The sequence below is a fragment of the Pipistrellus hanaki genome (genome assembly GCF_964339955.1).
Source record: "Pipistrellus hanaki genome assembly, chromosome: 11".
Classification (NCBI taxonomy): Eukaryota; Metazoa; Chordata; class Mammalia; order Chiroptera; family Vespertilionidae; genus Pipistrellus; species Pipistrellus hanaki.
The window spans coordinates 43,321,860-43,334,466 of NC_140513.1; the positions used below are offsets into that span (position 1 = coordinate 43,321,860).

The 12,607-nt window shown below is 39.5% G+C and overlaps 1 protein-coding gene across 6 annotated transcripts in view; it reads right to left on the minus strand.

Annotated features, from left to right (window-relative positions):
* Positions 1–12,607, minus strand: part of GLIS3 (GLIS family zinc finger 3) — a 430,490-nt gene that overhangs the window by 27,982 nt on the left and 389,901 nt on the right. For all 6 annotated transcript variants that reach the window (XM_084899491.1, XM_084899488.1, XM_084899486.1 and 3 more), the window contains one exon: positions 77–252. In XM_084899491.1, coding sequence (XP_084755617.1) covers positions 77–252 — 176 coding nt within the window. The remainder of the gene's footprint in view (positions 1–76; positions 253–12,607) is intronic.

Here is a 12,607-nt window from a genome sequence, read left to right on the forward strand (position 1 = left end):
CACAACTGGTAACTAAGACTTGATTAAAAGCAACATCACTTTTCAAAACTCCAGGGACTGACTGTTCCTGGCTTACCATGGACGTGGATTCCATTTGGTTGAAAAGAAGAGTTTGTTTCTGGCTGGTAAGACTTCAGGTGCGGTGCTGAGGCCTGCTGGGCATGGGGAGGCTGTGTCCTCTGCATTATGGAAGAAGGAGCTGGGACTCGCCGGGGACTGATGTGGTGAGGAGATGGAGCAGAAGGTGCGAACCTGAGAAAACAATTATAGAGGGATGCATGAGAGACAGAAAATCACAGGGGCAGAGGCACTCTTCAAAGCCAAATTCTTACTCCCCATTCTGGTTACATAACAGCATGACACAAAGCCCTTTTAAAAACTAAACCTTAGGACTTTTGTCTCCCATTTTTAACCGCTGACCTCTCAATTGAGACACTGAGGGAATGAAAGAGATCAGCAAAGGGGAAATCTAGTCACGGTTTGGGTTTGTCAAGTTTCTTAAAATGCATTTCAAATACTCTGGGTTCAGTCCTTTTGCATTTTAAGGGAAATCTGATCCGTGTGTTTCTGATTCATTTATACTTACCTCATAAACATTTTGTTCTGTAAGACATATCTGAGGTCCAAGAAGTGTTATAAGTCTTTATTATAAGCCTCTCTAATCCTATTTTATTTAATAATACATTTTCTTTTGCCAATAATACATTAACTTAGATCTCAAAGGTCAAATGTGGTTTGAAACCCAGAACCCCAAGAGAGTGGTGTGGGTTCTGTGCATGGCAAAAAACACTGCCCAGTGTGTGACAGAAGCATAATGCGAGACATCTTTTGCAGTCTAACAATCACAATAAGACTATTGGTAGTTTCTGAGGAGAGAAATACAGGTGTTTAAATATAGTAACATCAACAACTAACCCGAGTTAAAGTAGATAACTGACCACCGACTTTCTAACTGTAAGGAGGAACTGGCAGGTTCTAATTCACTAGGTGTAAAATGATAGTGTATACTTTCCAACACTGAAGGGAGGGCACACTTGTAAGACAATGTTAAAGTTCAATAATGTCCATGAAAATGGTACTGGATTTCCCAGTTGAGCAGGGGCTGGCATAGTCTGTCAGTCAGTGAAAGGAAGAAGCAACATCTTGGGAAAACCAGGTTAGCAATGAATTGTTTAGTTTCCTTCCAAAGGCCCAGGAAGTTAAAAACTTTCAACTGCCTGTTTCTTATATTGTATAGAAGAATAAGCTTTGTTTTACACTAATGTGTAAGGTTGCCATGTATGTATATTCTTTATTTCACAGGAACTCTGCTGGGCTTTTGTGTAAGGCCATAGATGATAAGAAAGGGATGAACCAGTCATGTTTGTAAAGTAATTTGCAATGTTCTGAACAAGAATATTTAATAAATCAGAGCTTCTACATTTGTATTATAGCTGTGATAAACCATGAGATAAAACCCCATGTGGTGTTTGTTTGTTTGTTTTGTTTTGTTTGTTTGCTTGTTTTTTGCATTCCCCTTGTGAAGATATGAAAGGGCTATGTAAGAACGTGATGTAGAAACCCTGGCCGGGTAGCTCAGTTGGTTAGAGTATCATCCCAATATGCCAAGATTATGGGTAAAATCCCAGTCAGGGCACAGATAAGAATCCACCAATGAATGCATAAGTAAGTAGAACAACAAATTTGTGATTTTTCTCTCTCAGAAGCGATAAAAATTAAATTATTTTAAAAAGGATCTGGACCAGTTACCCTCTGGAGAAGAGAAGTCAGAGAACACTTAATCAAACAGCTGGGTTAGGATGCTTGCTTAATCAATAATGTACAGTTTTGCTCTGCTGAAAGAGAATGGACACTGAGTAAATGTGGGAAATATATCATCTTAGTGGGAATTAGCCTAAGAAGATGTCTGAGTGGCCTTCACAGAAAACAAGCAGAGGAACTTTGGCACTGCCCCAGGAACATCTAATGCGGAGGTTATTTCCTTGGAGAACATGTCCTAAAAGTGTCTCAAAAGCTACTATGAGGTTGTGGGATAGGGATGAGGAATTATGGATCATGACCTTTAGGAATAGGAGTCCACACTACCACAAACACTGGAGTCCTGTGGACAGGAATATCCCCAAGACAGAGAGCATAGCCTGGGGGTATATGTGAATAGGAAGGCAACCTATGTCACTGCAAAAGAGCCATCACTGGGCATCTCAATTTTGTGTTTTGGGCAAAATGGCAAGATCATTTGACTGGATTCTTAATATTTCTTCAATTGGGGATGCAATATGTTCTAGAAGATTTTCCAATTTTTCTTCCCATATTTCTGCCACCTTTATTTTGAGGATGATGCAAAAGAAATGTATGCTTGGGGTGAGTTTCCATATTTAGAAGTATGACCCTGATGTCATGGGCTTGATGGAGGAGACCCATTCTGTTTCACAGCTCCCCAGCCCCACAGCAGAGTAAGTCCGACTCATAAACAAGGGTCTGATTAATAAAGAACAGAAAAGGTGGATGGGGAAGGGGAGAGAAGCAAAGATTGTCAGCAATAAAAAACTTTATATTTTTATAATTTGAGATGATGTGGCCATAAGCTGAATTATGATTATTCACTATGAAAAACAGGAAATATTCAACCAACTAAAAGAATAGAATTCAGTTGAGCATTTTATGAGCCATTGAGGAGGTAAATTCTATATAATGGACTATATACCTATATAGAGATTGCACACCCTATATAATAAAAGGCTAATATATTGTATAAATCGACCAGTCACTATGATGTGCACTGACCACCAGGGGGCATATGCTCAATAGAGGAGCTGCCTCCTGGTGGTCAGTGCACTCCCATAGGGGGAGTGCCACTCAGCCAGAGCTGGGTTTATGGCTGATGAGCACAGCAGCGGTGGCAGGAGCCTCTCCTGCCTTTGCAGAAGCACTAAGGACCCTTTGGGGGATGTCTGACTGCTGGCTTAGGCCTGCTTCCCATGGCAGGAGCAGGCCTAAGCCAGCAGTCAGACATCCCCCAAGGGGTCTCAAACTGTGAAGGGTGCAGGCAGTCACCCCTCCCCAGTGCACAAATGTTATGCACTGGCCTCTAGTCTACATATAAATTATAAATTTATTTATCTATCTACAGCATATATAATTATATGCTAATTATGTCATTCTTATTTTATTCATTCACACAACCTCCAAAACCAGACTATGTTGTCTTTGTTTCCACATATTACTTAATGTAATACCGTGTTTCCCTGAAAATAAGACATCCTCCGAAAATAAGACCTAGCGCATGAAAAGGTAAGACATCCCCTGAAAATAAGACCTAGCGCAACTTTGGGAGAAAAAATTAATATAAGACACTGTCTTATTTTCGGGGAAACAGGGTAATAATGATGAGGGGAAAAAATGTGGTAGTAAAAACACCAATGTTTTATAGCATTGCTTATCTCAGAAACCCAAGGGGAACAGAGACCTACTGTTCAAATAACTCTATATCTTGCTTTTTGCTAATTTCAGATTGGATTTTTCTCCATGTTATTCAAATAAATAAGATTATATGGCATAAAGTTAACATAATTTTAAAATTGTCATTCCATATAAATTATTAATAAAAATATAAATATAAACTATTTTAAGTAAACAAATGTATGCCTAAGGTAGTATTTGATTTGAAAAGAAAATAATTGGTATAAAAATTTAACTTTTATATGTATAAAGAAAAAATGAAAAGCAATAAGACATGATCTCGATTATCTGGATAATTGCTGAGAACAAGGAAATAAATAAGAATTTAGTATTAGAAAACCCAGCATAAGAAGTGAATGTGTAAATGTGACTGATTTTCAAGTACAATACATAGAATCAAGTTTGTTACTGTTTTAAAACACTACATAGTATTTTATTTTAAAAAATCTTTCATAATCCCTCTATTAATTAATTTAATATGTTTATAAATGTAGTTAGGTGTTAACCAGCTCATAGTAAAGTAGAAATAGCTAACTAAGTCAGGGTGCAGGGCAGGAGAGGAGTAAATACAGTGGAAGAGAAGCCTACTATTAGAGTCATAGCCCAGCAGCATCCAAAAACAACTGCTGACAACTCACAGTAAGAGAGTTGCCAGAAACATTATTTCAAAAGCCAAAAGGACGCAAGAAACTTGACTAGTTTGAGGCCATTTAACCCTAGAAGCAAGCAAACAAAAAACGTGCACACTTAAACAGACGCTTACTGAGGGGCACATAAAATGTTCCTATTTTTTCTGAAGGAAGGATGAATCCTGTTTTCTTAGTGTACTCAACTATTTTCCAAAAATGTTAACACACACATGCACCTATCAAAATGAATATGGTCAGAATATTCTGCCCCAAACAGATTTTTTTTTAAACTCAAAGAAGGTACATTTTAAAAAATATTCTTAAATAAATAAATGAACATATTGATGCTGAATATAAAATGCAAGGATTTACAACATTTCTCCTATGGAATATCTCATTTCCCCCACTGCATCAGGAGAGATGATGTCACTCCCACTCATCCTCAATGACAGCAGTGTCCAAGAGCTACCGCGGACTGTCTGACATGTCTCTGGGTCCACCCTGTCCCCCAGCTGCTGATGTGTACTTGACATTTCCCAGATTTCATTCTTCATGGCTTTCCAGTCTCTTCTCTGGCCTTTTGTACTTTTAGAAAACAAAAGAAGACTGTTATGTAAATATGCAGACAACAGACTAGAATTAAAAGGGAAAAAAATCACTGCTTACCAGAAACAGATCACACAAAAGCAAATCACAGAACTGAGTCAACCACTTCCACTCATTTAGTGGAGGAGTTTATACAACCTTAACATGAGCCATGGTTCACTGGCTTGCCAAAAGAAAAAAAAAGAAAAAATAAAAAAAAAAAAAAAAAAAAAAAAAAAAGGACGAGAGGAAACAGTTTTTAAAGGGCTCATAAAAGATTTTCTGAAGAAAAAAAGAAATACAACAAACCACTGAATATGTATCTAGACACACCTTCACAAAGGTCAGATAATAAGGGGCATTCAGTTGGTTATGGTGGCCTGCTCCCAACCTTGCAGAAGGTGGGCCAGAAACACAGGGGTCATCTCTCCTGCAGATGTAGTAATCAATCTGTGTCATGATCAAGACACACAGAACTGGTGAGGATCACATGCAGAAACACTGCAGACGGCAGGAGAAGCTGATGGATGCCACAGAAGGCAGATGTACTAGAAGCCCTGGGCTTGAATCCTGCCGCTGTCCCTTACCAGCTGGGCAATCGAAAATTACATGATTTCTCCCAGCCTCAGTTTCAAGAATAAACTAAAGATAATCTCAACTCTCACTGGGGAATGTGAAGCCTGAGATAGCATTTTTATTTGTTCATTCAAGAGATGGTTACTGAGCACTGACCAAGTGTGTGGAACTGTTTTAAGCACCGGGAATAAAGTGACCTAGGACACAAATCTCTGTCTTTGTGAAACTTATATTTAGGTGAGGGGAGGCAGGAAATGAACTATGTACTGAGATAAAGGAAATGATTACTGTGAAGAAAGTGAGGGATGGGGTGGATTATGAACAAATGTACATTGGGAAGTACTTTAGTCAAAGTACTTTAGGCAATGATTGCCTGACATCTTTCAGATGGTCAATGCATGGCTGCTCTGAACAGACTATAAATTGAAGGAATCCAGGCATTAACAAGTACCCAGTGCTTGAGAGCTGTATTAGTCTGAGGTTCAAACATTGTATTTGAATATCTATGGAGTTCTTCAATAAGAAATATTAGGACTCTTTTCTCCCTAACTTTTCATATATGGAATCTAAGGCTCAAAGAAAGTGAGGCAATTTACTTGTCTAATTTTCTGGTTCTAGGAACAGATAGTTGTGGACTTATATAAGAGTCTCATTTCATGGTACAGGATTTTCCAAAGGAGTGTCCTGAGTTCACAAATTCATAGGATCATAGAATGTTCAGAAGGCATGAGAGCACCACCTTATTTAATGAGATAAAGTAGGCCCACAGCCTTGAAATGATTTGCCCAGTCCCACCATAGTTCTCAGATACCACCTAACCACAATAAGGCAAGATACTCTCTAGTGGAAATGGGAAGCAAGGCTGAGGAGTGGGGTGAGGAAGGACGAAAGAGGACTCCTGTGGGCATTTGAGATTTAAATCCTGATCACCAGCTGATGGCAACCTACTAGGGTCAGCAACCTACTCCCTGTAAGAAATGTGACAATGGAGATAGGTTTCTCAGTTTGCCTTGGGGAGCCCGCTCCATGTTGAACTGAGGTTCTTCAAGCCCAAACTGGCTTATACCTTTAGCCTTCCCAATGGGTAACTCCTTTCCAGCAGCACTCTTTCCTTATGTGTAAGTCCAAAGGATTCCTATGTCAACTAAGGATTGTATTTCTTCAAACATAATTCACTAAAAATGGTGTTACAAGTCAAGCACATGCCATAACTAACTATGCCTTACTTGGTTTATATGTGCCATATAAGTGAGCAGTTCTGGCAAGCCATGTGGGACTGTGTGCTTTAGCACTGCTTCGAGGGATAGCACTTTGAAAAAAAAAAAAGATACTTACATGATACACTAGATTAAATGTTGGTTGATATATACTTTATTGTCCTCTCCCACCTCCCTTCCATGGGGGTTACAGACCTCCCAGAAAGGAGAGAATGCACCAGAACAGATTATTTCATTGTATTCACATTAAAAACTATTATTGATTTGCTGCCAGGGAGTAGAAATAATGGATACAAACTGGTCTATGGTGGATCTGGGGAGGTATTTTTTTATTCCCCCAAAGAATTGTGGGGTTATCATCTGTGGTGGTTTAAAATTCATCTGTGAAAACTAATCAATGAAAAATGGCTTTAGCAGTTGGGCCAACTGCAGAGGGGAAAAAAAGAAACCTTTTCAAATCCTAAAAAGAAAAGCACAGTTTTAAGGATTTCACATCTGATTTAACATCTAAAACAACCCCCCAATGATAATACCCCACTTTGTATAGCCAGACAGCACTTCGTTTTAGTAGATTTTAGTGGTCTTTATAACGATTTATGAATCACTTCATGAATTCCTGGCTGACTCATCTGGGTGACTATAGTATCTACTTATACTTCCCGTCTGTCTCACAAAAGAGGCAGTTGGACTCAGTTCAATCCAGATTTGTCCCCGAATGAATCACAGCACGTTACTGGGGGAACTGCAAATTGAATTCTGCTTCTGAGACAATCAAGATCAGCTTTCAGAAATGAAGAAATGGCCGCTGGGAAGTGTGGGTAATTGCAACAGTGTTCATCTGGGCAGAACCAAAGCAGGCCAGGAACTGCATACATCCAACCGAGGACTCTAGTCAAAGGGCAGAATCCGTCCCCTGGAAGGGTTCAGTGTTTCCTTCTTACAAGAGGCTGGGTCAATATTAACTGCAAATAATTTATCACATCGGACCAGACCAAGACTCAAAAATAATTGCTGGAACCTCCACAGAGCATGACAAATTGAGGGCTGTGAAGCTGGCGGTGGGTGAAAGGATCACCAAGGCTTTTAAAGAAGATTCACGAATATACTATAGTGAATGTTTGTGAGAAATAGAAAGGATACAGCGTTCTGTAGAAATTTTTCTCCATGTGGGTTCAGAGAGTCAGCTGTAAGAAAAAAACAAAACAAAACAAAACAAAACAAAAAACAAAGCAAAACAAAACAAAACAAAAAAAACCCCACAAACAATAAACTTACAATGTTCAAGGCAGAGAAGTGCATTTTTTTCTGATAAATACTGAAATTTCCCCCCTCTCCTTTGGAAATAAAAAGGGAGGAGGAGAGGACATCCACAATATGTTAAAGAATTGAACTACGCAGGACACACTGAACCAACACCTGCGGTATTTTTGGAATATCTTGCCTGCAGAATTGGCCATAACTTAGTTGTTTGTCTCTTTCAGAATCTATGTGATAAGGAGGGAGGGATGAAAAGTCAGATTCTGCCAAATCCTCTCTACAGAAAAGCACCAGCCAGAGGAAAATTTACCAGAGTGGTCTGAGACATTTGATGTCAAAAATAATGCTATGAAAAAAAAAATCTGCAATGATAGCATCCCTTCAGCAGTTCTGAATAGGTCAAAGCAAAGGGGATTGACTACAGCCCACCAGGTAGCAAAGGGAAGATTCTCTGTCCAACATGGTGTGAGGCATAAAGCTTAGTTGGATTTGCAGTAGAATACATTAGATTAAAAAAAATAATAACACATTCAGAAGGGAGTGTGAGAATGCCACATGAGAAATAGGGGGAAAGAACTGTTATTTTCAACTAAACACAAGAAAGGGAGGTGTAGGTAGATTTAAAAAAAATGTCTTTTCCATGCCTTTCTCATAATCTCAAACTGCCTACACCAGTTTCTTGACCATATCCAAAGAACTTTTAGAACTAACATCAAAATGCAGCACTCCTGCCCAGCATGGCCAGGGTCCTTTAGAAGCCACTGCAAGATGAGACTTCAAAAGTCAATATAATCCATAAATTTGAAAATAAACTTGTAGGTGGTTGTCTAGTCAGTACTAATATGTGCTGCTATTTTGCTAGAGAAATGCATTAGAGGAAAGCATATTTTAACAAATTCGTAATTAGAGATGGGCTCTTGGTTGCTATAGAAGGAAACAGCATCAGATCCTCAGATGTTTACTGCCCTTCTGTTTCTCCAGCACCTCATCCAGGATTGTGCAAAGGTAAGTATTTGAGAAATGTTGGTTGTTGCTGGTGAGGAACTACTCTGTTGAACAGACCACTGGTTCCACAGACTGGGCTCCTGACTCAGTGCCAGTTCCTGTGTCCAGGTAGGTGGTACCTTGCCCAACTGGTCCAAACATCCAGCTGAATATTGTTTTTCCCAAACACCACCGTTCCTGTTTCTAAGGGGAGAGCATTTTATTCAAGAACACAACGTCCTTTACTCAGAAAAGATGATTAAATTAGAGAAAAGTTTTTTTATCCTTTCAATTAAACAATAACAACAAAACAACAACCAAAGACAATTTCTCAGAAAATAAGCAAAAAACTAATGCAAAGAACTTTGTCTTTTGATTTCTGCTTACCTCAATAGTCTGCCTCATCATAACTCAACACACAGTCCTTTAACTTGCAAAAAGATATATAGTCTTTTAGCAGCCAAGTCCCCCACTGTTCCCACTCAAGAGGAGAGAAGACAAAGTTAATTTCCAGATCGCACTATTAAAACATTAAGCAGAGGCTTTCCTTTGAACAGCTGTTTCTACGTCAGAGACGAGAGGCGCTTGGTAATATGTAGATGCCTTGACTCAGGCTCGAATAACTTGAGGGCTTTTGCTTGGGGAATTCTGGCTCCATAGGACTTGCTATTTCAGAGAAAGCACATGAACAGAACACCCTGACACATTTGAATAATGTAATGGCTTAGTGTGAACTCTATGTTGCTTCATGCTAATGCCCTAAAGTAGACGTTGCAAGAAAAGGAATTCCATTTTACCTCAAGCCTCCCTTGTTACTGTCATGACTCACTTTCCTGACTGAAAATCCAAGGGGACTAAACAAACATCATCCTGGGCTTCACATGACGTAGATTTGTTTGGAATGTGGGAACAAAATAAAGATGGCTGATTTGGCATTCAGAGGTGAAACAACTTTGTTGGCACTTACAAATATAGTTCCTATTACAGACATTCTAATGGTTTCTTTGTGATGTGTGCTTGTAATTAATCTAAAATGAAGAACCAGTGTACTTTGCAATTAAAAATACATGGAAAACAGCCCAATGGGAATGAATATTTGGACCACGTTTGTCTGGTATACTGCCACACATATACACACATCAGAGTTTCTTTCTTTGCCATGAAGTGACCCCAAGGAGAGTGTGGAGATGGAAAAACAACAATCATCTGCTCAGGGTGACTATATCTTTCCCAGAAATAATGAAGGAATCACTGTCATCATTCTGCCTTCCATCAGCAGTCATTCATTCCACACGATTTTTAGATGCTACCCTCTAAGCCTTGGGGGAAAGGATTGTGAACAAGGTTGTTGCAAGTACAACACAGTCCATTTCTCAGAGAACAGCCATTCCAGTGGAACACAGCAGATCATTAAACAGACAGTGTCATTTCAGGGAGTGTTAACTCTATGAAGAAAAATAGAGCAGAATTAAGGAGTAGGACAAGACTGAGGGGGAGTTTTAGATGGCATGGTCAAGAAAGCCTTTCTGAAGGGGTAACATTTGAGCAGCCACCAGAAATGAAGACACAGTCATGTGGTGAAGGTTGTGATTTTCAGGTTTCAGGAACAGCAAGTATGAGGGCCCTGAGGCTAGATGAGTCGTGTTCCAGGAGCAGTAAGGACAGTGTGGCTGGAGCATATTGGGCAAGACGGGCAGTGGTAAATGACTGTGATGAAAAACAGACCACAGAGGGTCATGCAGACTTCAAAAGGACCTGGACTTTATTCCAAGTATGGCAGGGGGTAGGGAATCCTCAATGACCCCATTTGTGGTGAAGCAAAGGCCTGTGTGCCTTGATGGGTTGAGAATGAAAGGCTGTGGGTAGACAGGATTAGATGTGGGAAACCAGTTAAGGGGATGTTGTACGTGAAATGGGAGGGGATGGTGGTGAACTACCCTTGGAATATGAGGCTGATTCGGCTTAAATGTATTTGAGCTAATAGGACACATACAATAATCAGATGTGAGAGTATTGGGGCGGGGAAAGAGCAATCCAAGTTGACTACTAGGCTTTTTGGGTTTTAATTTATGTGTGCTTTTTTCCCATTGGAGCCACTCACAATCACTAGGTAGATAAGAAGAAAGTAACAGCATCACCAATTTCCCCATATGTGTGACTACTATGAGTATATCAGTGTGACATATTTAAGGAGATATTGGTAAGGTGAATATTTCTCTGAGGAGAAAGTTCATTTCAAAAGCAAATACTCCAACTGATGTTTTCCATAGAGAATGAAGCATGGCTATGTTCATGGACCAAAATTTAAGAAGTTAATGACTGGTGGGTTATTCTGTCCTGGAATAAACATGGAAAAGTACCAGGAACTTCTGATAGGTTTAAAGAAAATAAAAGGAAAAGAACAAAGATCTAATCTTCACTTTCAAGGCTAGGATATTGGAATTTTCTGCCTTTCCACTGCTCTCAGCATTGACATCAGAAGCAACATTCACTATACTCAGTGATTCTCAAGTAGAGTGAGAGTGTGTGTGTGTGTGTGTGTGTGTGTTTTGTTTGGGGGGGGAGGGTTGGGTTGTGGATCCCACCTCTCTTAATCTTGATTATATATGAAGCAGATCCCTTTATTGGATGCCCAATGAGGATAACTGTTTTATGAATAGAAGGTACTGTAACCCAAGAAAGAATAGAGCTCATGATCACCTGGCATTAGGTGACCACCATATCCACAAACTTTAATAGGGGATAAAGTAGATACCAACGTGCAGGCTGATAAAAATGGCTATTGGAGGCTTATGTTTGGTTTTCAGCGATGGCTCTTTTCAATTATTTCAACAATCAAGATGGACAAGCTTTATTTTTAAGATTGACAAGCAGTGTTTTTTTGTTTGTTTGTTTGTCACTCAATGAGTTTGATATCTTACTACGCATGTGGGAAAGTATCTGTCACACATTAGGGAGTCTCTCAGAGCAATACTTACTGTGTAAATGGCAACTGAAGTATGACACTGAGCAACATGGAGACCTCTTAACAATATCTAACTCTTCTCTGACACAGTGAGACAAGTGAGGCCAGGTCATTGCTGGCATTAGAACTCTAACATTCAGATGTTCTCTAACATAGAGGGTTTGTGTACTTTTTGACACTCAGTGATTCTTTAAAACACCGATATGTCATGACTATGTAAAATACAAGCTTTGAGTTGCAAAAGACAAAACTGTCTTTTTAAGTTATATTAAAAAGAAAAATAACATCAGCCCCACTGTGCTGCCTCATCAGTCTAGGATACACAAAGAACAGCCTGTCTGCTTGAGTGTTAGAACCATTTGTCCATTCTTCATCATTTATTCTTCTGTTGGGCAGAGATTATGTTCTGAACTCTTAATAGTAGGGTAACATGACAGAGAGATGTTCTGAATATGTGCCAGAATCATCAGGGTACCCTATTGGCCAAATACACAAATCACAAATCTTTGTCCTCAGAAGAAATCTTTGTCCTTAATGCAGTAAATGAGGCTCCTCCCAAGTTATACCCGAAGTTTTCTCCCTCCTCTGAGCTTCTGTACACACTCAGGTTGCCTGGCCAGATCCTCTGGATAGTCAGCTTTCAGGGAGACACTGCTTCCTCTATTCCTCCCTCTCTGATACTGGGTTAGGTGATCTTTCTGTGCATCTCCACAGCCCCCTGCAGCACCCTTTCCTAACATCCTAAATCATAGTTGCCCATTTATCGGGTTGTCCCTCATTAGACTGGACACTTTTTGAGGACAGAGTTCTTAGTCTTATGACCACTATATCCTCAGTGTCCAGTATACTGCCTGGTACACAAACACCAGCTGAGTGAATGACTCAATAAATTAATGAACCCAATGCTGAGATAGATTTTAATAAGCTTTAATACT